Source organism: Stenella coeruleoalba, assembly GCF_951394435.1.
Source record: "Stenella coeruleoalba genome assembly, chromosome: 1".
Taxonomy (NCBI): domain Eukaryota; kingdom Metazoa; phylum Chordata; class Mammalia; order Artiodactyla; family Delphinidae; genus Stenella; species Stenella coeruleoalba.
The window spans coordinates 17508627-17534545 of record NC_137169.1 but is presented as its reverse complement, the minus strand read 5'-3'; the positions used below and the strand labels follow the sequence as shown (position 1 = coordinate 17534545).

At 54.1% G+C, this 25919-nt stretch overlaps 1 protein-coding gene across 3 annotated transcripts in view; it reads right to left on the bottom strand.

Annotated features, from left to right (window-relative positions):
• The window catches only part of EPHB2 (EPH receptor B2), a 186096-nt gene that overhangs the window by 112724 nt on the left and 47453 nt on the right, over positions 1-25919 (bottom strand). For all 3 annotated transcript variants that reach the window (XM_079918653.1, XM_079918654.1, XM_079918655.1), the window contains exons 2-3: positions 8595-8659; positions 4676-5360 (exon numbers count right to left, since the gene is read on the bottom strand). In XM_079918653.1, the coding sequence (XP_079774779.1) occupies positions 4676-5360; positions 8595-8659 (750 nt within the window). The remainder of the gene's footprint in view (positions 1-4675; positions 5361-8594; positions 8660-25919) is intronic.

Genomic DNA, 25919 nt, shown 5'->3' with positions numbered 1-25919 from the left:
CCTACAATTCCTCCCCTCCCTTCACCCATCCACATCCCACTCACTCTTCAAGACCTAATTCAAATGTCACCTCCTCCTTGAAGCCCTCCCAGATGCCCAGTCGGTAAAGCTGCCTTCTTCCTCATATTCTCAAAGTACTTTGCCTGGATAGACTTCATTTCTGGAAGGACCATGCTCTGCCTTATTCCCTTGTGTCTGCATGCTCTGCTTGCCCACGAGCCACTTGAAGCCAAACCGTGACTCTCAGGAGCTCTCCTCCAGCCATCCCAGGACAGCCTCAGTCAGCTCAAATGACACCTCTTCCAGGAAGCCTTCCTTGAACCACCTGGCTAAAGCAGATCCTCCTTTTGATCTCTTTTGTTGTACCCTATATTTTTCTTTTCACTCCTCACAGTTTATAACTATTTTATTTATTTGTTTATTAACTTTATTTCCTCCATCTTCCCCCATCCACCCACCCAGACCAAAACTCTGGGAGGGCAGTGAATGTGTCCCTCTTGGTCACATCTGTGTTCCCTAGCACTGGCATGTGCCTAGCTCAGAGAAGGAACTCAATCAATATCTGTTAGAGGGCTAAACGCACACAGGGGGTACCCAATACATGCTTGTTGAGGGGCTAATTGGCTTTTCCGAGCCCCTCCCCTCCCCACTGTGCCCTGCATACAACAAACAGGCACTAGAGGAAGTTGGTCTGAATGAGTCAGTTTAGTCCATAGTTTCATGAACCACTCAGTGCACTGGGAACACCCAGTCCATCATTAGCCACCACTGCCCACCCCTGGGATCGCTGCCATTCCCCATGAGGACTCACCTACTCCCCCCCGCCCCCCACCCCCCACCGTCAAGTTTTCTCTAATCTGTATTTCTCTCAGAAAGCAATGGCTTCTTTCCCCATCATGTTATGTTTCAATATTAAATGGATCTTTCCAAACCACACCCTCCCAGAGATTCTGCTGATGTCCCCTCCCACCCTTTAGGGTGGATGCTCCCTGGGGTGGTGGTGGGGCTGGCCTTGAGTCCTGCTCGGTCTGGCCAAGGATGTGTGAACACATTGTGTGTCTGAGCTAATAGTCCTGGTATAGGAGTATCAGTGCTGCTTGTTTAAAAATGCTGATTCTTGGCCCTACCTCAGAGGCACAGAACCAGACCTGGGAAAGAGGTCTGGACCAGACCCAGGAATCTGTATTCTAATCAACTTCCCAGCAGATCCTGAGGCACAGTAAAGGCTGAGAATCCCTGAGCTGGAGATGGGGAAAGCACTTTGCCAACCCCCAGATGTGAACAGTAATCATCATTCCTACACGTCCTGGGCTGGCGGGGCCAGCGCCTGCGGGACTTCGGCTGAAGCGGCCCCACATCTGGGCTGGCGGGGCCAGCGCCTGCGGGACTTCGGCTGAAGCAGCCCCACATCTGGGTGGCGGCACACATGCCACAGCGGCAGCTGGTGTCCTTCTGGCTCCCTGAGCTCATTAATCACACCTTGACTGGCCTCCACTTACATCCAGTAGCCAGCTGGGCTGGGCTGGGCCTCGTCCGGGGGCTGGGGGGGAGGGGGGAAGCCAGCGCTGGACACACTCTGCCCCAGCATTACCTCGAACTCCCACCCCTTGCAAGCAGCAGCTCAGACTCTGATTCTGTGACAGGCCACCTCTGCCATGGCCCCAGGGGCCCCGCCTCCTGGCATTTACACCCTGTGTAATTCCCTCCCCTGGAGCATGGACTGAATTTGGTGACTCACTTTTAATGAAGATAATACAGCAGAAGTAATGAGATGTCACTTCTGAGATGAGGTTATAAAAAGATGTGGCTTCTGTCTTGAGTGCTCTCTCTTTTACGCTCCCTCTCTCGGATCATGTGCTCGGGGGAAGCCACTGCACGTGTGAGAGGCCCACGTGGGAGGGACTGAGGCCTGCAAACAACCACATGAGGGAATGTGGAAGCAGATCCCTCCCTGGTCAAGCCTTCAGATGAAACTGCAGCCCCAGCCTACAGCCTGCTTGCAACCTCAGGAGAGACCTTGAGCCAAAGGCACCCATCTAAGCTGTGCCTGGTTCCTGACTCTAAGAAACTGAGGTAATAAATGCTTGTTGTTCACTACTGAAGCCCGTGCTCCACAAGAGAAGCCACCGCAATGAGAAGCCCGTGCACTGCAACGAAGAGTAGCCCCTGCTCGCCACAACTAGAGAAAGCCCTCGTGCAGCAACGAAGACTCAACACAGCCATAAATAAATAAATAAATACATGCTTGTTGTTCTAAGCAGCTAAATTTTGGGCTAACTTGTTATGCAGCAATAGATAACTAATACACCTCTTCATCTGGGCACCACTCCAGCCACAGTTCTTCTTACATCTCTCCTTGCACCCTTAGCCACAGCCACACCAAACAATTGACCAGTCCCCCTAATGAGGCACACTGATTCATGCCCCCAGGTCTCTGCTGCTGCTGAGCCAACCTCCAGAAGGACTGGGCCACCTGATTAATGTACACCTCTCCCAAGACTCAGCTCCAATGTCACCTCCTCTCTGAAGCCTTCCCTTTTTCTGTGCCCACCTCAGCCTGAGCAGTTCCTATTAAAACAAGTCTAACACACTCCCACCCTTGTTCATTTACAGTCGGTCTCCTCTGCTAGACTGTGAGCTCCTAGAAGGCAAGGCCATAGTTGGATTCTCTTCTATCTTACCTGGTGCTTAGCACAAGGTCTGACACAGAGGAGGTACAGGGTTGACGAGTGAATAACCGATAGGCAATGAGTGCCTGATTCTGTTCCCCATGGCCTGTCTCACCCCTGCCATGTCCCAGGGCTGTGCACTTTCACACTCAAGTAAAGGAAACCAGATTTGTTGTCTTCCCTAAGAAACCAGCCTTTTCTCCCAATGCCCCCATTTCTTTTCCAAGACAATCACAGCCCTGCAAGCTGGAATTCCTGGTTCCCTCTGATTCCTCTCCCTCCTCCCTTTCCAATCTGTCTCCACATCTCATCTCACTCACTGCCAAAACGTCCCTGACTGCACCCCTCCTCTTCCCCAGCACTGTGGACGCCCAGTCCATGCAGCCATCATCACCTGAGATCACTGCAGCAGCTCCCCCACAGGCCACTGCTCTTGTCTCTTATACACCCACTTATCCTCCCAGGACCCTTAAAATGCTGCCTCAGAGGGCTGGAGGGAGGAGCCATGGGGATGGTGGATGGGACAGAATTTCATAAAGGAGAGGATCATTGCGATTACCCTGGGCTAAACTCTAACTGGCTCTTCGAGGCCCCTGGAAAAGGTCCAAACTCGTAGCCTGGCGCCTGGAACACCCCAGGACCCAATTCCAATTGGGAAGGCAAGAGGAAGTGGCACAAGCAGGCTTCAAGTCTCCTATGTCACCACCATCACCACCATAGCTCACACTGCAGAGAACCTGTGCCACGCTGGGCTGTATATGTGGCATCTCATTTAGTTAACATTTATTAACCTCTTACTGTATATTAGAAGCCATCAAAAGTGCTTTACGTGTCTTAAGGTCTTGAATCCTCACAACTACCCTATGAAAGAGGGTTTCACAACTCGGATCAGGACGTCCAACTAGTAACCGGCAGGGCTGGAATTTGAACCCAGGTCTGTCTACCTTCACGGCCTTCTCACCACCATGCAGTACCTCGTACAAACTTCTTATGTTTACACACCACTTTGGTGACTCTTGGCCATAATCAAATACTACCTGTACTATTGTTTACTTAATATTTTTCTTTAAATTAACTTAAGGGGCACAGTGGTTAAGAGGGTAGTTTGGAATTACATTGCCTGGGTAAGATTCTGTGCTACCTCCACTTATTCACTGTATGAACTGTGCATGAGCTGTGATTTCTTCCTATAAAATTGCACTTTCCTTCATAGGGTTCTCGTGAGGATTAAATGAGTTAGACATGTAAAGTGCTCAGCACACAGTAAGAATGGTAATCAGGAGGGCTGGCTCACAGCGGAGCTGCACTTCCCCATCTCTTTGAACTGGAAGTAACCACATCACTTGCCTTGGCCATTGAAACGTGCACAGGAGTGACGTCTGAGCCATTCCGGGGGGGAAGATTTAGATCCCATATACAATCTGTCACACTTGCTCCTTCCTTCTGCCCTGGTGATCACAACATTCCAAATGGGGGCGTCTCCATCTGCTTGGCTCCCAGAGGGAGGAATCCCAAGCTGACTCACAATGTACAGGTAGCATTAAGTGAGAAATAAACTTTTACTGTTTTGTCACTTCGGCGTGGCCTGGCCTATACTGACTGATACAGCAAAAGCTCAATGAAGGTTCTCTTATAAGTGTTATTTACTATGACTTATACATTTTCTTAAAAAGGAAACCACATCACTTTTGTAAATGAAGAAATGAAGTGTCACCTGGCATCATTACGTAATAATTAAAAGGAGAACCATTTATCCCCAGCTAACATCAGCCTGCATACCCCCTGTAGTACGTACACACACCACCGTTCAAGAAGTGCTGTTTAACGCCTCCCTCTAAGAAGCTGAGCGACGGCTGTAGATTTGGAAACCCTGGCCACAGAGGGCCTCATGGCCAGCTCCAGGCCTCTGTGCTCACCAGCCTCCCCTCCCAGCTGCCAGGTTCAAGTCTGCAGCCAACACCAACTCCACACGCTTGCAGGGGCACCTGCCCCGCCGTGGCCCTTACCTCGGCAAACAGTGCCATTCTCCACGGCCTCGAAGCCCGCTTTGCACATGCAGCGCCCGATGGGCACCAGCCACTCGCCGTCCCCGTTACAGTAGAGCTTGATGGGCACGTCCACCTCCTCCGCGTTGGCGATGCAGCTACCCCGGGCAGCCACCAGCGATGTGCTCTCAGCCCCGGACAGAGTCTCCTGGAAGATGGCGCCGTTCTGGATAATGCGGGGGCACTTGCGGTAGAAGACGCGCACGGCGATGAGAGACATGCAGCCGCCATAGTCCTGGAAGGCCAGGTAGAAGCCGCTGCGGGACACGGGCCCGAAGCTCCGCACCTCGGTGTTGATCTTCATGACCCGGCCACCAAGGTCCACCTGGGAGAAGCTCTCGTCGGCGGCAATGGTGTCCACCTTCACCCACGGGTTCTCCATCCAGTTGGGGAAGGTCTTGGTGGCCGAGTCGAAATCGGCCTCATAGTAATAGAGATTGAAGGTCTCTTTGCAGGAGCCAGGCACGCTGGGGATGCTGCTGCAGTCACGCACTGAGAACTTCATCTCTACGTGGATGCGGTGGGCGCCGCGGCGCCGGATGAACTTGGTCCGTAGCCAGTTGTTCTGGCTCGATTCAAACACATTGCACACCTGGTACGTGCGGATCGTGTTCATGTTCTCATCGTAGCCACTCACCTCTTCCCACTGCGGGTGAAATGCTAGTCAGGTGGGGGAGGTAGGGGCTTAGCCCCAGGGAACACCCTGTCTAAGAGGGGAGGCACAGACTCTTCCCTAGGGAATCCTCCAGTCTGATGGGGGTAGACAGGACACCTACCAGCAGGGGCCTCCTGGTCTAATGGGGGAGGCACAGACCCTAGCTAAGGGAGCTTCCAGTCTGATGACGGAGACATGATGCTTACCATCAGAGAACTCTAAGCTGAGCGGGAGACATAGCCTTGGCTCTGAGGAATCCCCCAGTCTATGAGGGAGACATGCCAATCTGATGGGAAGGGCACACACCCTGCTCTTGGTATTGCCCTAGTCAACGTGGGAGATGTGACCCTTACCCCCAGGGGTAACTAATCTGATAAAGAAGACGTGGCCCCTCTTCCTGGGAAGCTCCCACCTGGAAGGGAAACCAGGGAGAGGCCCACCCTGTCTGAAAGCAGACAGAGCTTGCGCTTGGGGAGCTACCAGTCTGATGGGGGACACAGGAATTCTGCCGGCCGGGAGCTCCCTGTCTGATCAGGGAGACACAGTCCTTGCCCTTGGGGATTCCCAGTCCAATGGAAGAAGAGCCCTCACCCCCATAACAGGAAGACAAGGCCTTCCCCCATGAGAGCAGCTCTGCTCTGGGGCCTTAAGTGGCTAAGACGGTGCCTGGAGGGACACCTTCCCGCCTTCCCGCCTGGGGTCCGCACTTCGGCGCTTCACTGGGCCCCGGCCTGGGATCTCACCCAGCTGCGAGTTCCCAAGGCCCCCGGCTGGAAGGGGCTGGGCAGGGCCATGGAAAGTTGGAAATGGAAGGGCACAGGCCGTGTTCCCTCCACAGACGCTCACAGGCCAAGCTCACTCGTAGGCTGCGCCTTTGTTCACACTTTTGTGACCCCTCGAGCACCTTTCGTCTCTCTGTCCATCCTCTGGAACCTCTTGCCACGGGCTCTCCCTCCAGCTGCAGTGTTCGCATTCACCGACTCTCCCTTGGGCCCTCGGGGACAACCTGCCTGGACAAGTGCCGGGCACCCCCGGCACCCCCGGCCCTCTTGGTCTGGTCTCCACAGCGGGACTGAGAGCTCGTTGGGCTCAGCCACCCATCCCCTCCTTCTCCTGTGCCCCCCTTGGTGTTGGGCTGGCTGCGTCTGGGGTAGACCCAACAGCAGAGTGAACCCCACTCACCTATGCTGGGCCAAGGGTGGGTGCTGTAACAGGATCTCATTTCTTTGTCATGATTATCACATGTGGTAAGTAGGATTATTTCTATTTTAGATGAGGGAGTAGAGACCAGAGAAGCGAGGTCACCTGACCCAGGTCACACAGACCCAGACCCAGACCCAGACCCATGCTTGTGCGCACTGTCTTGAAACATGAGGACCCAACAGTGGCCCAGGAGTCCTGGGTTTTGTCCCAGCTCTGCTAACTTGATGTGTGGCCTTAGGCAAGTCACTGCCCCTCTCTGGGGCTCTATTTCCCCAACTGCCAAATGTGACTTTGGGGGGGGACGGGGGCAAGTGGTGGGAGAGGTGTCACCCTCTTTGTCCTTTTGCCTCCCTCAGATTCTCCAGGCCAAGTCTGCACAGGGCGGGGTGGTGTTTGCCAGCCCAGGGAGGGCTGATGCTGTGAAGGGCAAGCGTGCGTGGGGAAGGCTGAGCTGGCCCAGCCGCTCCTTCAGTGGTGGCTCTGAAGCTCCCTACGTTGCATTTAATTTTTTTATTTTGTGGCACCATGTGACAAAGTCAGCCCCTTGTTTCAATCACTGCTCTTCTTCGGAACTTAATTAGAGCACTTAATTAGAGCAGTCTGCCTTTCTCCCCTCTCTCTAATTAACATGCAGAGGCCCTGCAGCCTAAACACCCCAAATAATTGCGTCCGGGGGCCCTGCAGCCCAGCCTGGCCTCATTACTGGCAGGGTGGGGATGTGCGCCCAGCCGCCTTCACAGATGGAAAATTGGTGACAAGAAAGAGCCACAGAAAGAGGCCTGACCCTGGGGCCCTGCCTATTGAGAGCACAGACCTGAGGGGGGTGGGGGGACGCAGCTCCTTGGGGTAGCAGCTGAGTCCCAGCGGAGGAGCTGGGATGGGGGGAAGGGAAGGGATGGGCTGTGGGAGCCCAGAGCCCTCCCCAGAGACCAGGGGGATGAGGAGGGAATGATACTAGGACTGACAATGATGACGGTGACAGTTACTATAGCTACCTGTCACTAGGAGCCCACTCTACATCAGGCACCGTGCTAGACACGTTGCAGGAGAACCTCACAACAGTCCTGTGAGGAAGACATGATTATCACCATTTTATAGATGAGGAAACTAAAGCTCAGACAGGTTAAGGAACTGGCCCAAAATTACACAGCTGGTGAGTGGCAGAATTGGGACAGAATTTCAGGAGTGTCTGACCCCACAGTCTCTATGTAACTGCTGGGCTGGTTGTTATGGGAAGAAAGAGGAATCTCAAATTGTGCCTGGTCTTGCTCTCGGGAAGCTCGCAGCCTCCATGGGCTCAGACCACTGGACCCAAGGCAGTGGGATGATAAGAGCTCAGGAAGGGGGAGCCTAGTGTTACGGGGACCCAGAAAAGGGACCCAGAAGACTCGGTCACAGCCCTGGATGCAAACCTGAGCCCTCATCACTTACTAGCCATAGGGTCCCTGGCAGGTGGCTATAGCTCTCCGAGCCTCAGTTTCTGCACCTGTAAAATGGAGGGGATTCCTCCCCATACGACTGGAGATGACGTAAAGGTGCTTTGATATAGTACGACACACAGTAGGTGCTCAGGAAATGACAATTCACCTTCCTCATCTATAAAATGGGGGTAGTGCGTGTACCACTTCTCAGCCTCGCTTTTATTTATTTATTTATTTGTTATTTTTTGGCCACACTGCGTGGCTTGTGGGATCTTCGTTTCCCAACCAGGGATCAAACCCAGGCCCTCGGCAGTGGAAGCGCAGAGTCCTAACCACTGGACCACCAGGGAATTCCCTCAGCCTCCCGTTTAGAATTCTATGGGATAAAGTCTGAAAGCATCCAGCATGCTGTCATGGTAACTAGCACTCCATCAATGGTAGGGGACCAGCAGGGTGGGGCAATGAGAGGCCAGGTCCTGGGACCTGAAGGAGGAGAAGGGGTTGGAATTTGGCGGGGTGGGGGAGGCGGGGCATCTGGGCCCTGCAGCAGAACCCGAGGTGTCCTGGGAGACCAGGCAGGGTTTGAGGACCACGGACTCACCCCCGATGGAGGATGCACAATCCAGCCCAGCTCCGCCGTCGCTGTGGTTGAGTCCATCAGCGTTTCTGTGGAGACAGCAAAGAGTCATCACTGAGCTGCCTATGAAGCACCGTCAATCACCAAGAACCTACCTCCTGAGGGCCTGCTCTACAGAGCGCTACTTCCATTGCTCCGAACAATCATCTGGATCTAACCCTATAGACTACCCTCCCTTTAGGTCCTGCCTCTCACTCCATAATCCCGCCCACTCACACACTCCAGCCAATCATCTGATTCTATTCCTCTAGACTCCACCCCTTAAGGTCCAACTCCAGCCCTTTCACACAGGATTATGCCCCACCCTCTTAGCTAATCACATCCCTCCAACCTAGGTATTGCCCCTTTGCTCCTTTACTGGTAGGGAAGGGTCTTAATCTGGGGTCTCCTGGATGGGTTTCAGAGAGTCCTCAGGAAATCTCAAATTTTAACTTCAGACTTAGGGTTCTGTTAGCTTTTCCACTTGCATCAAATTCTCAGAACTGGAATGTTGGCCTTACAGGGGCCTCCCTTGGGTCCCAGCCAAGCCGCATCAGTTATCCCACATTGGCCCTCTGGCACACACCTCCTGTGAGGGATACCTTTCCCCCCTTCTCCAGGAACTTGGGGTTCTCCACTGTGTCCTCAAACCTGGGCCCCCTCCCCTAGGGTTCAGCCAACTCTGCCCCTAGGATAGGGCCCTGGGGATGGAGGGGTGTTAAGGGGTGAGCACTGTGTCCAGTGGGGCCAGACCATCACCTGCCCTCTGGGGGTTCAGGAAACTCAGATCAGCTTCTGAACCAGCCAGGCCCCACTTGCCTCCCCTTATTCCAGCAGCTGGAGGAAAAGAACCATACGGCCAATGACAAAGGAGACCCACAGGGCCAGAGAGATCCCCAATCACGCCCAGATCAGGCTCAGCACCCCTCCCTCTACCCCTTTCCTGCCACAGGGGATTCCAAATACTTTTTGAACTGAACTACAATGCACTGAGAAGATTTAAATTGCTCGAGTATTCAATCACCAGATATATCCTGATGCCCATTATGTACCAAGCACTGTACTGGATACCCTGAGGGAAAGAACGGTGACTAGCAAAGCCCTACCATGGAGCAGTTCACAGTCTGCTAGTGGAGATGGGGTAGGAATACAAATAGTTGTGAGAGGGTAGGCGGAGAGACCCAGAGCATCACAGCTGGACCTTCCACACCACCTAGATCAGCGAGAGTGAGCGAGAGGCGTGCTTGCAGCTATGCTCCAATTCTGTGCCCAGGACACATCACTAATCAATCCCCACACTCTGCGGCTACACAATGCTTCTCACCACAGTGCTCCAGGAGACGAACACCCACCATTTGAGATGCTATCCCTGGTCTAGCCTAACTGCCTCATTTTAGAAATAGGGCAACTGAGGCACAGAGAGGGGAAGAGACTTCCTAAAGATCACACAGGAGCTGGTGGCAGAGTGGGAGGTGAGGGTCTCCTGCTTCCTACCCTATAAACTTCTAGACACTTAGTTTGATGGCCTGGGCTGGATGAACTAGGGCAGAGAGAGTGGGGGCAGGGTAACACAGTGTCCAGGCCTCTGTGAAGGTCAAAATGGGAGTAACAAGGTCTCGAACTAGGGCAGGGGAGGTATGGATGGGAGGGTGGGAGAGAAGGAAGCATTCAGCCAGAGGTGACCCCAGTCGGACCTGTGAGCTGACAAGGGAGGATGTGGCAGTGTCCTCATGACCGCCTGTGGCTTGTGTCTGCGGTCACTGTGTCCCTTTGCACTGGCGGCTGGCGAGGGGGGAGGAGGGTGCCAGGGACGGTGGAGTCCAGTGCCAAGGGCATCTTTCTGATGGCAAATTGGAGGGAAGTTGTATTGTGCTGCTTTGGAGCTGAAAAAAAGGTTCCTTTTCACACTCCGAATGCTACAGATTTTTCCTCCTGGAGAGAACAAGGGCTGAACTTTTAACCTGTTTTCTCTCATCGGCCTCAGCCAGAGACGCGCCAAGCCGGGCTCTCTGCCTGGGCCCGAGGAACAGCTGCTGGGAGCCGTGTGGAACAAGGGAGAGAGGAGACTCTGCTTGGGACCAGAAAGGGGTCGGGCGGGGGAGGCAAGCCGCCAAGCAGGTGGCCCCACCCCTTGGCTGGATTCTTGGGCTGACCCAGAGGCCAAGCACTAGAGGATTCCACAGCCCAGAGAAGGGCCTGTGAACTGACATCCCCATCGCCTGGGTGGAAACTCAGGCCCAGAGTGGGCAAATGACTTGCCGAAAGTCACGCACTAAAGGCTGGTCCTCAAACTCTGGGCTCCCGGGGAGCTCAGGCTTGGGGGTTCCACTGCCCTCCCCGCCTCAGCCTCCCACCACATCTGGAACCAGCAAGGGGAGGATCTCAGAAGGACAGGAAGTCCATGGGCAGGCTGGTTCACAGCAAGAAGGGGCGAAAAGGAGGGTCCAGCTTGCATGTCCCCTGGGAAGGACACAGAAGGCCGGCACCTCCTGGGCTCCCTTCTCACCAAGCTCATCCTGGGCTCTGCCTTGAAGGCTGCCTCTGGGAAAGCTGTTACCCCTGGGGCCGTGGCAGGAGGGAACCCCGGGGTGTTCTCCCTACAACTTCCCCTTGGCCTTCTGCCTTTCCATGTCGACACCTCCCTCCACCCTCTGCAAAAGAGGCAGCTAAGCAGAGCAGATCAACTGGGGTCGGGAGGTCAGACTTCAATTCCAATACCCGCTCTGCCACCCACTTGCCTTGTAACCCTGGACAGGCAACCTTTGTAAGCCTCAGTTTCCTCACCTGGAGAATGGCCATAATACCCTCCGAGGGTGGACAGGAGGACGCAAGGAGACGGAAGGTCTGTTAGCTTGCAGCCCAGCGCAAAGCAGATCGTCAATAAGCGGCAGCTATTCTTTCTTAGACCGAGTGTGGTGCTTTTTGGCCGACCCAGCGCCTGCACACACCCAGCGTTTCCTCTGGGCTCGTTAGGTGGCCCCGCAAGTGAAGGCGAGTCCAAGCAGCTCCCGCCACACCCCAGACCACACTTGCCAACATCTGACAAACATCAGCCTCTCGCTCAAGGGCCGTGGCCCCTGGGGAGCCCCTCCTGGCCCGTCTGGTGCTGCTTCCCTGGGATGCCCTGGTTTCCTCTTTGTTTCTCTCAAACCAAGCCCCAAAGTCAAACTCAGTTTCCCGGGGAATCTGCGGTCAGTAGTTCTTGCCTCAGGAACCTGGGTGGGTTCAAAAAGCCAAGCCCTGTTTCCATCACCAGCACTTCCCTCCTCCCTGTAACACCCCAGACTTTGCTCCTCTGATCTCAAAAACCTACAGAGGGAGAGAACTCATGTTCACTGAGACAGACACCCTGTCCATTAGGAGCCAGAAACCCTTACCAACATTCTCACAATGATGCCAAGGGATAGTTGATACTGTCCCATTTCACAGATGGGAAAACTGAGGCTTAAAAAGGCTTAGGAACTTGCCCAAGGTCACACAACTATTCCATTCACACGCGGTGCTCCAGCTGCAGATTGTCTGGTACTCTCTCACACACACTGTTCCTTCTGATCTTCTCCCCTTCTACACCTTCTTTACCTGCCCCAAGACCCAGCACAGGGCTTCACACTTAGTAGGTCTTCAGTTGAAGGCTGAAATCCCCTTCCCTCCCCTAAAACTGTACGGCTTGAACACATGCTCCATCAGGACACCATCCATGACTTCAGCTGTTTCCACCTACAGCCTGCACTGTTATTTAATTACAAAATTTCTTCTGACTCTTTTTTTTCTCTTAAGTGCATTTTAAAGAGGAAAAAGGTTATCATTATTACAAATGGTAAACCAATATCACTTGCCATAAAAGGAAGGAAAATAAACATAAGACCATTACAATTAAAAATGTTCGTCTGCAAACTAGCTAACATCATCTCACTTCCTACAGTTTGGGGACCACTAGGCTCCACCAAGCTGCCTGTGAACTGCTGGAAATGTCCCCGTCCCCATCCCCACTGTGACAAAGACAATCCTGTGTGCAGGGGAAGCCACTTTTGTTGTACACAGATGATTGATTAATCACCACATGATGTGACAAAGACCGCAACGGGAATGCGTATGGGGTACTGTGTGTGATGGGAATCGGGTACAGAAGGCGAAGAAAACAAACAATGCAAGGACAGCTTCTTGGAGGAAGTGACATGGATAAAGGCTTGAAGAATGAATTAGAAGGGAGTTAGGAGAGGCTGAGTGGGAAGGTTATGCAAGGCAGAAGGGACAACAGAGGCAAAGGCACGGAGGAGACAACAGCATGGTCTGTGGGGATAGATGTGTGGGGGGGCAGGGAGTGGTGGGAGCTGAGGACTGAGCTGCAGAGTTGGAGCAGAAACTGCCCAGTAAAGGTCAGCGGCTCTCGGAGGCCCCCTTGCTGGACCACACCCACCTGCCCACATCTTTCCCAGCCCCCCTGGTGCCGTCCACACCCCCCATCCTGCCTGACACTGCCCTTCCACTCACCTCTGGGCACCCCCACCCCAGCTAGCCCTGCAAATGTCCAGTTCCCAAGCCCTGGATGCTCTAAGTGACCATTAAAAAAATCCCAGTAGGAAGATGAGGAAACTGAGGCTCTGTGGACAAGATGCTTAGCATCCAGCTGAAAGCTGGAACCAGGGCCTCCAGCCACCGGCCCAGAGTGGGAAAACAGGGTGGGAAAACAGGGTCTGGGCCCTGGGAGCGGCTTTGGCCCTTGCCCCACTGCTCCCGCACCCCCTCTGCTTCCTGGAGACTGCACAGAAGGAAGCAATCAGGAGGCCCCAATTGCACAGGCCGGGGAGGCCCGAAGACCCCTCTGGCTATGTGTGAATGAGCAGTGCACATTGCAGAAATATTTGAGCTAAAAGGGGAGACACAATGAAGTCGTTAGCGTTGGGCCAACAGGAGGGTGGCTTCGCGGGGCTCTGTTTTCAGGCTGGGGTAGGTGGTCGTCCTCTGCTCCCCGACCCACCCCTGGTCAGCTCTGTCTGACCTCCCTCTTGGGTCATACTTCTCTAGGGGCACAGATACTGTTCATCTGCACTAATGACAGTAGGTGAGAGTTCCAAAGACAGGAGGAGGAACATTCATTAAACGCCTACCATGTGCTAGGCAATGAGCTGGGCACTCAGGCTCATGGCAACCAGAGGGGTACACACTATTAGCCCCATTTTTCAGATGCGGAAACTGACATCAGAGAAGTGAAGCGGCCTACACGAAGGCTCACAGGCAGGGCTAGGATTTGAACCCACATGTGTCTCATTCTTCCTCTGTGTTATTTTTAGGAGGTTGCAGCTACAGCCTTAAAACACACACACACACACACACACACACACACACACACGCACCAGGACTTTTTGTATGCTCTCTCTGTTTATGGCCCTGTGTAAGGACAGGAGGGGGAAGAGGCGGGAGGGCAGCAGGGGAGTGGGGCAGACTGTCTATGCTAGAACCTTGGTTCTGGCAAGTTCTAGTGTGTGACTGCAGGCAAGATCGTCCTCCTCTCTGGGCCTCAGTTTCCCCCATCTGTAAAATGGGTCACGTGAGAATTAAGTGACATCATGTAGGTGAGTCCTGTTGATCTCCAGTCTCCCAGGGCCCTCATTCTGGGGTAGCGCTGTGTCTGTTTCCCTCACCACTGTAACCTTAGCACTGAGAACTGGTTCTGACACACAGTAGATATATTCGATCTGCACATGGAAGCTGGGTGAGGTTTCTCAAGCCCATGTCTGATCATGTCTTAACTGAGCTTAATGCCCTTCAGAGCTCCCACTGTCAGCGAGATAAAGTGCTATAGCTCCTCAACAATGCATTCAAGGCCCCTGCTGGCTGGGCCAGCTAAGTAACTTCCAGCAGCGTCCAGCCATCCTGAATTTCCTTCTGCTTGCAGAAGCTACTATGTTTCCTTGGGCCTTGGTGACTTGACTGTTCCCAATTTTCCTGCTTGGAATGTCTGGCCCTTCCAGCTTTACAGCCTGGCTAACTTCTCTTCCAAAACTTAACTCAAAGGCTCTTTCTTCCTGGCAGCTGTCCCTGAGTTCTCCTGGGTTAAGTAACAAGACCATGGTCATTCAACACACATCTACTCCACCTCCTGTGAGCCAGGCCCTGTGCTGAGCAGTGGGGACGCAGAAACAGGTGAGCAGGTCCTTCCCTCAAGGAGCTTCCAGACTAGTGCCTGACGCGTGAACTTTCTACAGGGAGAGGCAGAGTGAAACAGCTGGTCCGGGCCGCGAGCCAGGAGATCCAAGGGAAGAAAGGATTAGCTTTGACCAGGGAATCAGCGAAGGCATCTCAAAGGAGGTGGCATTTGAGCTGGGAGAAGAGGGGAAGGGCGTGCCATGTAAAGGGCGTGACACAATCAAAGGCACGGAGGTATGAAACTTGAGGGGCAGTTTGGGCAACAGTAAAACCTGAGGACGGGGTCTCAATGCAGGGCTCTGGGCTAAGGGTTTGCCATTCATTATCTCATGGCATCGTAACTATTGATAAAGTAGGTACTTTATTGAATGTCCCTTTACAGATGGGAAAACTAAAGTTAGGAGAGATTGTTCAAGGTTTTCATGGCCGGGCAGTGGCGGAGCTGCGTCTGCCTTGCACCAAAGCCCGTATTCTTAACCACTGCATCATGCTGGGGTGTCTGTCCCATGGGATGGGAGCAAAATGCTTTGTGGATGGATCTGGTAGCTTGGAATGGGGCCAGACCTGTAGGGCTTCAAATGTGGAGCTAAGGAGTTTGAATCTTGTCCCAAAGATCCAAAATGGGGCAAGGGGGAGCTATAGAGGGTCCCTGAGGAGAGTAGTGACATGGTCTGTCCTGAGAACATGGTCGATCCTGAAGATGGACAGACACCTCGTAGCTATTCCCTGGGGTCTTTGTCCCAGACTGGCCAGCAGCCCACAGCCCAGGCAGCCCTTCAGCCTGGCACATGACCCAAGCCTCAGATGCTGCTCTGAACCCTTCCCAGCAGCTCTGGCTGCTCCCTGGTGGGGCCAATGAGGCTGAGGGGATTCAAACACAAGCCCGTCTACCCCACCACAGCCTGGTGAGATGCTAGCCACAGCCTGGAGGCCAGACCTGGGCTATCAGTGGCTGGGAGTTGGAGCCTTCTTTCCACAGCCCACATTAGAATTCTGAGAGGAGGCCACAGTCAGGAATCAGCAGATAAAGTTCAAGGCCATTGATAAGCTAGGTAATTTGGCGAAGTCACTTCACCTTTCCGAGCCTCAGTCTCGTCATCTATCAAATGGGGATCACAACATCCTCACTCTGTGTACCTCACAGAGTTGCTCAGAGGATCCAAGGAGGAACTGGGTGCAAAGGTCTTTATAAAATGCAAAGGCTGGGCCATACAAAGGCAACAGTGAAAATCACTAACACTCACACAGGAAGACAGTGGGCTTCACTGACCCTGTCTCATTAACCTCCCAGAGCAAGTAATGGAGAAACCAAGGCTTGGAGAGATCAAGGACTCCCCCAAGGCCACACAGCCAGTAAGGGGCAGGGCAGGATGGGACCTGTTCGGTCTGAGCCCAGAAACTACCAGGTTATGATGCCTCGCAAATGGGAGAGGAAAAAATCAGAGCGTTTGTGTACCATGCCCTCAATGCCAGGTCTTGAGCACTCTGCACACCCTGCAAGGCTTGTGCTGTTATCCTCATTGTACAGATGAGAAAACTGAGTTCAGAAAGGCTGAGAGACCTGCCTAAAGACACACAGCCAAAAAGCAGCAAAGCTGGATTTGAACCATCAGCCCAACTGGGTTTCCCGTGGTCTCTCCTCTGAAACCAGGTGAGGAACAGCGGCTAAGAGGGTCTTGGGGTCACTGGTCCAAAGCAACCAAGTAGGGGGTGGTGATGCCAGAGCAGCCCTGAGAAGGCTGTGGGTCTTATAAGGTGAAACCTGCCGAGAGGCAGCCTGGTATTTTTCCGGCTCGGCCCCCCTGCCCCGCCCCCAGGCTCACGGAAAGGGGACCCAGCTAATGTAAAATCCTTCTGCCCAACGACGCTCCCAGCACATACCCCTACTTGTCCTCCTGCCGCTCGGAGGGCCTTCTCTGCCTCGGTTGCCTGCCTGGAGCCTGTTCTTGTTTTCTCAGGCCTGGCCGGAGGAGTCCCCACGACGCCGGCTCCTCCACTCTGTCCCCCGCCTGCCCACCGCTGGCCTGGGCATCCGCCAGCGCCGGCCGCCTGGCTGAAACCCAATCCTCCGGGCCAGCCGGGGTGCTCGCTAACAGCAGGCCGCATTGTGCGGCCGGGGCTTTGGGAGAGTTTGGATTCGCTGCTTGGGGACCCACTTAACCTCCGCAAAGGACAGGATGATGGATGGGGGTCTGGGAAGGGGTTGCTTGGGGGGCGGGGGGGGCGGTAAATGAACACCAGGGCTTTCTGGGGAAGGGAAAGAAGGGAAGCAGGGACGGGAACGGCCCTGCACACAGAAGAGCTGTCAGTCCTCAAGACAACCCTGAGGGATGCCTGTTACTCTTACTGGTCCCATTTTATACAGAAGGAAAATGAAGCTCTGAGAGGTTAGGTGACTTGGCCAAGGTCACACAGCGAGTCAGAAATTGAACTCACTTCTATTGCCCTTGAGTCTTCCTGATACACCAGGCTGCCTTTCACAGCCAGCATTTGTCCAATGCTTTTTAATTTTTTTATAAATTTATTTATTTATTTGTATTCATTTTTGGCTGCGTTCGGTCTTCGTTGTGGTGCGCAGGTTTCTCATTGCGGTGGCTTCTCTTGTTGCGGAGCACAGGCTCTAGGCGCGCAGGCTTCAGTAGTTGTGGCACGCAGGCTCAGTAGTTGTGGCTCGCCGGCTCTAGAGCGCAGGCTCAGTAGTTGTGGCGCACGGGCTTAGTTGCTCCGCGGCATGTGGGATCTTCCTGGACCAGGGCTCGAGCCCATTTCCCCTGCACTGGCAGGTGGATTCTTAACCACTGCACCACCAGGGAAGTCCCAATGCTTTTTAATTTTTAAGGCCCTTTTACTTAAATAAATCCATAGACCCTTCCCACCTATTAAGTAGGTAATAAAAATATAGTGATGGCAGCAGGCATTACTGAGCACCTACTGTGTGCCAGGTCTGTGCTGAGCACTTTTTGACTTTATCTCGTGAGACCCTAACAGTGACTGATTAGTTGGGAACATGCATCATAGCCATTTTGGTTTTTTTGGCCGCACTGTGCAGCATGAGGGATCTTAGTTCCCCAGCCAGGAATCGAACCCGTGCCCCCTGCAGTGGAAGCATGGAGTCCTAACCACTGGACCACCAGGGAAGTCCCTGTCACAGCCATTTTTTAAAAAAAATGCATTTTATTTATTTTTGACTATGTTGGGTCTTCGTTGCTGCACACGGGCTTTCTCTAGTTGCAGTGAGTGGGGGCTACTCTTCATTGCGGTGCGTGGGCTTCTCACTGCAGTGGCTTCTCTTGTTGCGGAGCACGGGCTCTAGGTGCACGGGCTTCAGTAGTTGTGGCATGTGAGCTCAGCAGTTGTGGCTCGCGGGCTCTAGAGCGCAGGCTCAGTAGTTGTGGCACACGGGCTTAGTTGCTCCACAGCATGTGGGATCTTCCCGGACCAGGGAGCAAACCCGTGTCCCCTGCATTGGCAAACCACTGTGCCACCAGGGAAGTCCCCCTTGCCATAGCCATTTTAAAGAAGAGGAGACACACTCAGGTAGGCAGTTACTTCCGGGACCCGCCTCGGGCTGGCTAAGCGAGGCAGGAGCCCAGGCACCCCAGGTGTTTACAGTAGGCACCCCTTCTGAGCGGTTGCTAAATATTTTGCATCTCTCCTCTGCCCCTTGGACAGACCTCCCACTCTGCAGTCCAGCACTCAAGGTGCTCCTCTCCCTGCAACATTCCTCGCCCTTCTGACCTGCCCAGGACACTCATACACATCCTTCAAGACCCATCTCAAATGTCACCCCCTCCTAGAAGTCCTTCCTGATGACCCCAGCACTGGGGTTTCCACAGTCCTGTGTGTACCTCTCATTGTCACCCTGCCCTGAGACTTTTACTCATCAGCCCAACTGGATTGTGAGTACAACATGGGCAGGGCAGAGTCTGGATCACTGTGATAGCCCCCAGCCTCTGTTAAAGCCACGTACCCCCCACCTCGCCCCGACCTCCCCACAGCCTACCCAGACATCAAATGCTCTTTTCTGCTTACACCCTCTGGGTGTCTGGATTTTTCCTCCAGGAAATACGGCTACTGTTATCAAGATGGCTCCATATATTATATAATACAAAGCACTTACTTAGTGCCAATGACTGTGCTGTCACTCCTTCGATGCTCGTAACACCCTATGAGATAGAATTATTATTGTCCCCATTTACCTATCCACCCATCATCCATCCAACTAGCCATTCATCCATCCACCCTCTCACCTACACCATCCATCTACCATTCCACTCGCCCTCTAACCTACCACCCATTCATCTACCTGCCCATATACCAAGCTTCCCACTTAAGTATCCAATCATCAGGCATACATTTCCCCATTAAACCAACTTCCTTTCCTTCCATCATCTCTTGCTCCTTTTCTTCCTATAGATGGGGGAAAATGAGCTTCAGAGAGGTTAAGCAACTTGCCCAACATCACATAGCTAGTAAGCAGCAGATCCAGGAGCTGAACCAGGTACACTTCTTTTTTTTGCGGTACGCGGGCCTCTCGCTGCTGTGGCCTCTCCCGTTGCGGAGCACAGGCTCTGGACGTGCAGGCTCAGCGGCCATGGCTCACGGGCCCAGCCGCTCCGCGGCATGTGGGATCTTCCTGGACCAGGGCACGAACCCGTGTCCCCTGCATCGGCAGGCGGACTCTCAACCACTGCACCACCAGGGAAGCCCTCATTTCACTTTAAACTGTCCCGTTGCATGCAGGTTTAATATTATAAGTCACCTCAAATCCTTTTGTATGTGTGTGAAGTATAAATTACAAATCAATAAGACACAGGCCACTCTAAGTCCAAGCTGGGGACTCTCAGGTTGGAGTCAATTAGGAAGCCTGCTGCAAGACCTGCTGGGGCTAGATCTCTTTGCCTCACTGGCACTGGTTTCTCCCAGTGAAGGACAATTAACTCAAATCCCAGAACCCAGACCATACCTCTGCCTCTGGGCAAGATGTGGGGCATTTAGCCACGTGTAATTTTACTGTTCATTCATTCACCCACTGACCCACACACCTACTCATCTATCTATCTTTCCAACCATGCAGTCCTTATAACCCTCCATAAACTATCCTGCCATCTACCCACCCAGCCATCTACCTATGTACCCATTTGCATGCCTATCTATTCATTTATCCATCCATCCATCCATCCATCCATCCATCTTCTCTCTGAGCCAACCTCCCACCCGTCCTTTCTCTCTTTTCATTCATCTATCCACCTGACCATTCATTTACCTGATCATTCACATCACTTGCTCATGTCTAAAAATCTGCCACCTATCTATCTCCTCCCATCTATCCAGACTGCATTTATTGAACACCTACTATGTGCCAGGGCTGTGCTAAGTATTGAAAATCAAAAACAGACTGACCTCTAAATCCTTAATGGCTCCCACCCCCAATTCCCAAGGACTTCCCAAGTTCCACATTCTACCCCTGGATTTGGCCCCTTGCTCAGGCTGACATCCTGGGTTCTGTCCTGCTGCCTCTGAATCTGGTTTCCCTCTGCCTCCAGATAACGCCCTTCACTTGGGTACCCCCCTTGGCCTGTAGACCTGGCTTCCCCCATCATATCAGGCATGGATGTGGCTGAGGCCCATCGCACCCCACAGAGGACCCAATGAATGAGAACTTGGGCCCAGAACCAGCCTCACCTCCAACTGTGAACCCCTGTGGCACAGTGTGGAAGGGGGATCCCGAGCATAAACAGACGTAACTGCATAGCAGAGCAGGGACCCTAACCCTGCCTGGGAGTCAATGGAGACTCCTCAAGTGTGTGACACCTGGCCTGAACCCCAAGGTACTGAGCAGGAGACAGCCAGGCTGGAAGGAGGGAAAGGGAGAACCGAGAGGAGGAAGGGTGTTCTGGGCACAAGGAACAGCTTGTGCAAAGGCTGGGAGGAGAGGACAAGCATGGCCCCTGCAGGGAGCTGCACGAGGGAGGAGGAAGTCCTGGGAGAAAGAGAACTACGGACACCACAAAGAGCCTCAAGTGCCAGGCCGAACGGCCAAGACCAGCCTGAGGGCAGCAGGGAGCCATTGAAGGCAGGTGGCCTGATTCAGTCATCACTGCATTCTCTGGTGTAACCGATCCATTTTATAGATGAGGAAATTGCACCCTTGGGATCAGAGAGGGGCCGAGGGCTGCCCCAGGTCACACAGTTGGTCAGGGGCAGAGCAAAGATTCCATCCCACGTCTGATGGCTCCAAAGCCCTCGCTCATCCTGAAAGCAGCTGCTGTCTCAGAGGAGCCGTTTCCAGAACGCCTGCATCCCTCCTATGCTAATACTCCCCCTCCAGCCCTGCCCCTGTGGCCCTCGGTGGCCGCGTCAGTACGGTGATAGAACTCCCAGGGCGCCATCTCTGCTCAGCGAGACGTCGCCTGCTCCCTCTGCCTGGGCTCACTTGCCGGCTGCACCTGGCCCCTCGGGTGATTAAGCAGACACAGCTCTGCTGGGGCGTTTTCTCATGTGCCCCTGTTCCCCATCGTCATCTTCACGATCACAGCCTCCACATCTTCCTCATCAGTTACCGTTCATTCCTTACCGTCCCCGACTTCCTGAGGGGCGATGCCAGACAAAGAGCCAGGCGGGCCCAAGAGCTTTTCACTCCTGGGGCTCACGACATGACGGCACAGAAGGTTCATGACCGTGGAAGGGCCTGAGAAGGGACAGGACTTGAAATGAAGGGTCCTTAGGATGGAGAATACACTAAGGAAAGGGATCTCTGAGTCAGAGGCAGGGAGGAGTCTGGCCAGGAGGTGAGGGAATATGACCCCCACCAGCAGCATCTCCATCACCATGGAGACTGTTTATTGAGCACCTACTCTACGCCAGGCACTGTGCCATGCAAGGGACATCCAGGAGGGCATCTGAGTTCATCTGAGCCTCCCCTGCCCCTTCCAGGGGCATGCAGTCTCCATTTTGCAGACCAGTAAACTGAGGCTCAGTGAGGACAAGTTGTGGGCCAAGATCCCCCGCAAGTTGGTGAGGAAGGTAGAGTTTGATTTCTGGGTTGTGTGACCCAACTCCTTTCATGACCCTAAGAAGCCTTTTGGGAGTCCACAGTCTCAGGTGAGGGTTGAAGCAGGTGGTGGGGTTGGGAAGTGGGGGCTTCCATGGCAGCATGGAATCAGGGAGCAGGCAAGGTCTGCTCCGGAAGCGGGAGGCTGTCCCCAGGGAGGGGGAGTGGACAGGGCACAAGGCCACCTGACACCCAGTCCTGTGCTCTTCCCACCACAACCTGTGGGTGCCTTTGCAGCCTGAGAAGTGTCAGGAGGAGGGCATGGCCGGCCCCAGGAAGTGGGTTGTGACAGTCACATGAACTGCAGTGGGCTTTTCTGGGCTTCCGTGTTGGGAAGGGTGCAGGGGGTGGCAGAGGAGACTTCTTGCCTGTGCGAGAGATCATTCCATGGAGTCGCAGAAGGCTTCCAGGGGGCGTCAGCCACAGTCCTGGGAGGGCTGAGCCCTGCTTTCTCACCTGTGATTTTATAGGCCTCCAGGCCAGTGCTGCCCTGGGAAGCTGACCAGGTGCTGATGGGCCGGGCAGCTTCTTCCATCACCTGCCCTGAGGGGACGACCCAGACTGGCCTGACTTGCAAGGCCTTCTGTGGGCTGCCCTGGCCTCTGACTCCCTCCATGCCACGGGGCCAGTCTGTTCACTGTCGGAGCCCATGTCTTCTTGTCTCCACTGTCGAGCCTTTGCTCTTGCCTATACCCCTGACTGGAACACCTTCTCTGAAAAGACAGGGCCATGGCAGGCAGGCAGAGCAGCAGAAGCGAGGCCCAGGGCAGGAAAGAAGAGTCCCTTAAACATTCTCGACCTCCTTTTGCCTCCTTTACCGGCCCAAGCCTCTTCCGCTGCCCACCTTCTTCACCCGGAAAAGCCCTCTTTACCCTTAAGACTTAGATCAGGCATCTCTTCTTCCAAGAAGCCTTCCCTGACCAACACCACGCCTCCACTTTCCCAGCCGGGGTTAGATGCCCCTTCTCTGGGCAACAATTTTCCAGAGTGTATCTGATGCCCTTTCCTAACCTGGTGTTTAGATGGGGGCAGGAGTCCTGCACTGTTGGCTGCTGGGTGGAACGTGGTGGCCCCTGGTGTCCAGTGTGTCCAGGAGACAGCACCCCACAAACGCAAGGAGAGGCCACGTCAGATGACAAGCAGGTGGTCTGTACCAAGACCACAAACACAACAGGCCGGCCCTGCCTCAGAACTGAGCCCAGGAGCAGTCCTCAAGCTGCTGGCTGGGCCACTCAGCCGGTCCACCTGCGAGCTGGAGCCCACAGGACCACTGGCCACAGTCAGGCCCAGCTCCCTGCCCTGATCAGCCCTCAGCGCTCCAGGCCCACACTGGGGGTCCTGTTCACTAGGAATTCCATGGTACCGGTGGTGGCGGCGGCGGCCTGGGGTAGCCCCGGCAGACACGCTGGCGCTGGGAGCCGGCTCAGGAATTCCTGCTCTGATTAAGATATTGGATCTGGAACCTCAAGCGTCTCGCCGCGCTGGGATAGGATGCTTCTCTGATGGGGTTAAGGTGTGTGGTGGGTGGTCCTGCTGTACCCGCATGCTGGCCGGCGCTCCCACTCCCTTCCCCGCTGGCCCTATCCTCCCCATACCCACTCCAGGTCTGCAGCCTCAGTGAACTCATCTGGGGAATGGGAGCAGTAAGCAAGGCTTACTCACAGGTATGGATACAAAGCTCCTAGCACAGGCCTGGCATGGTCAGCTTAGCCCAGGAGAGGTTAGTACCACAATTTTTTATCACCCTTCATTACCCAGAGGCGAGTGGGACTGAGAACAGCTCCCAGAGAAACCTCTGGGGTGGGGTGGGATGGGCAGCTGCATCCTGACTTCTAGCTGAGTACCTACTACTACATGTGCCAGGCACTGGGCTAGCTCATTTTCATGGGTGATGCCATTTGGTCCCCATTTCACAGATGAGGAAACTGAGGCTCAGAGAAGGGCAGTGACTCGCCTGGGGTCACCAGGGAGCTAGTGGCAGCACTGGGATTCTCAGCATCATCTAGGGCTTCCTGCTGCCTCCTATTAAAGCTCAGAAAGTCCCCCATGCTGGGCCTGGTAGGGAGCGTTAACTTGGCCTTATTTAAAGTTGCAATTATCTGTCCCATTTCCCTCTGGTTACAACTGAGCTCTCCAGGGAGGTGGGAAGACCCTGACGGAGGATGCCAAGAACAGCGACTTTCTAAGGAATCCTCCCTGAGCCTGGGACTGAATGAGCATGGAGGACACGTGGCTTCCTGTTCCTGGGCCTCTCTCCCCTTTGCCCCTGCCCCAGGGAACTGACCAGGCCAGCATGGGGGACTGCGAGGGGCTGTCCCAGGGTGGGCAGGCTCCTTGTCCTGCAGAGGCTGTGAAAGGATCACACCAAGGGCTGAGCCACAAAGATAGCACCAGATATAGAGATGGAAAGACTGAGTCAGCCTGGGGATTGGCCTGAGATCCCACGGCAAGGCAGCAGTGTGTGGGTGAGACAGATCTAGAGAAGGGCCCCTGAAAGCTCGTTGAGAGGGAGAAAAATAGAACTGGGGAAGGGCCCCGGGGATGCACAGAGAGTAATGGTGCTCACAGGCGTGGATGTGAGGTTTTCAGTGGGCCGGTGCCTTCTGAAGGCCTTGTGGGGGACAGGATGCAACAGATGAAAAGCCTCAGAAAGGAAGGTCTGGGCCCAGCCTGTGCATCGGCCACTCAATGGCGTGGCCAGAACTGGTGCCCAGATTGTTTGGCTCCCAGTCTCCCACCTCTCACTGAGACGCAGGATTATTCAGGCATACGCACCCACTCTGCTCTCCCACATGCGGTCTTCAACACCCCTGCCCATGTCCTCTGCTCTGATTTCAGCACACTCGCTCACAGAACACCTACAGCCACAGTCCCTGCCGGGGGAACCACAGACTGGCCAGGGTGACACTGAGCAAGCAGTTCTGGTACCCGCCACCAGAGCAGGGAGCAGACGCTGGGCGGTGGGACGAGATGGGCAGGAGAGCGGGAGTCTGGTGGTGGGAGCCGGTGGTGGAACCCAGGTGTTGCTGGGTCCAAATGGCAGGGAAGCAGCATAGGCTGTGGTGTTTGCCGGGAATGCAGAGTGTACGTTCAGAAGTTAGATCTTGATTGGAACCCCACTTCCTAATCCAGGGACCTCAGGCCAGATACTTCCTTTCCTGTGACGGTTCACAGGTCCGTGAGCTGTGGAATGGGAATCACATTGGTACCTGCCTTGCAGGTGGTCGTGACAATAAATAAGATCGTGCCCAGAAAGCGCTCTGTCCAGGGCATGGGCTCAGCAAAATACAGTGCTCAGTAAAATATTGCCTATCGTTAATATAACTCAAATTTCTACACAAACTGGCACAAAGCAGTCATGTAATAAATGGAGGTTACGGACTTCCCTGGTGGCGCAGTGGTTAAGAATCCGCCTGCCAAGGCACGGGACACGGGCTCGAGCCCTGGTCTGGAAAGATCCCACATGCCGCCGAGCAACTAAGCTCGTGTGCCACAACTACTGAGTCTGTGCTCTAGAGCCCGCGAGCCACAACTACTGAGCCTGCGCGCCTAGAGCCTGTGCTCCACAACAAGAGAAGCCACCGCAATGAGAAGCCCGCGCACCGCAATGAAGAGTAGCCCCCGCTCGCCGCAACTGGAGAAAGCCTGTGCGCAGCAACGAAGACCCAACAACGAAGACTCAACACAGCCGAAAATAAATAAATAAATAAATAAATTTAAAAAAATAATAAATGGAGGTTACGATATCATTATTATCAACGTTAGCCAGGCCCCTCTGGTCGAGGCTAAGGCAGATGGCAGCTTTTCCACCCGTGGTAGACAGACTAATGGTCCCTGTGAAAATGTCTACATTCTAATCTCCAGAACCTGTGAATGTTACCTTACATAGCAAAAGGGACTGCAAATGAGATTAAACTAAGGATCTTGAGATGGGGAGATTATCCTGGATTACCCAGGTGGGCCCAGTTAATCACAAGGATCCTTTTAAGAGAGGCAGGAGGGTCAGAGTAAGAGCCGAGATGTGAGGATGGGGGTGGAAGTGGCAGTGATGCACTATGAAGATGGAGGGAGGGGCTCCAAGCCAAGGAATGCAGGCAGCTTGTAGAAGC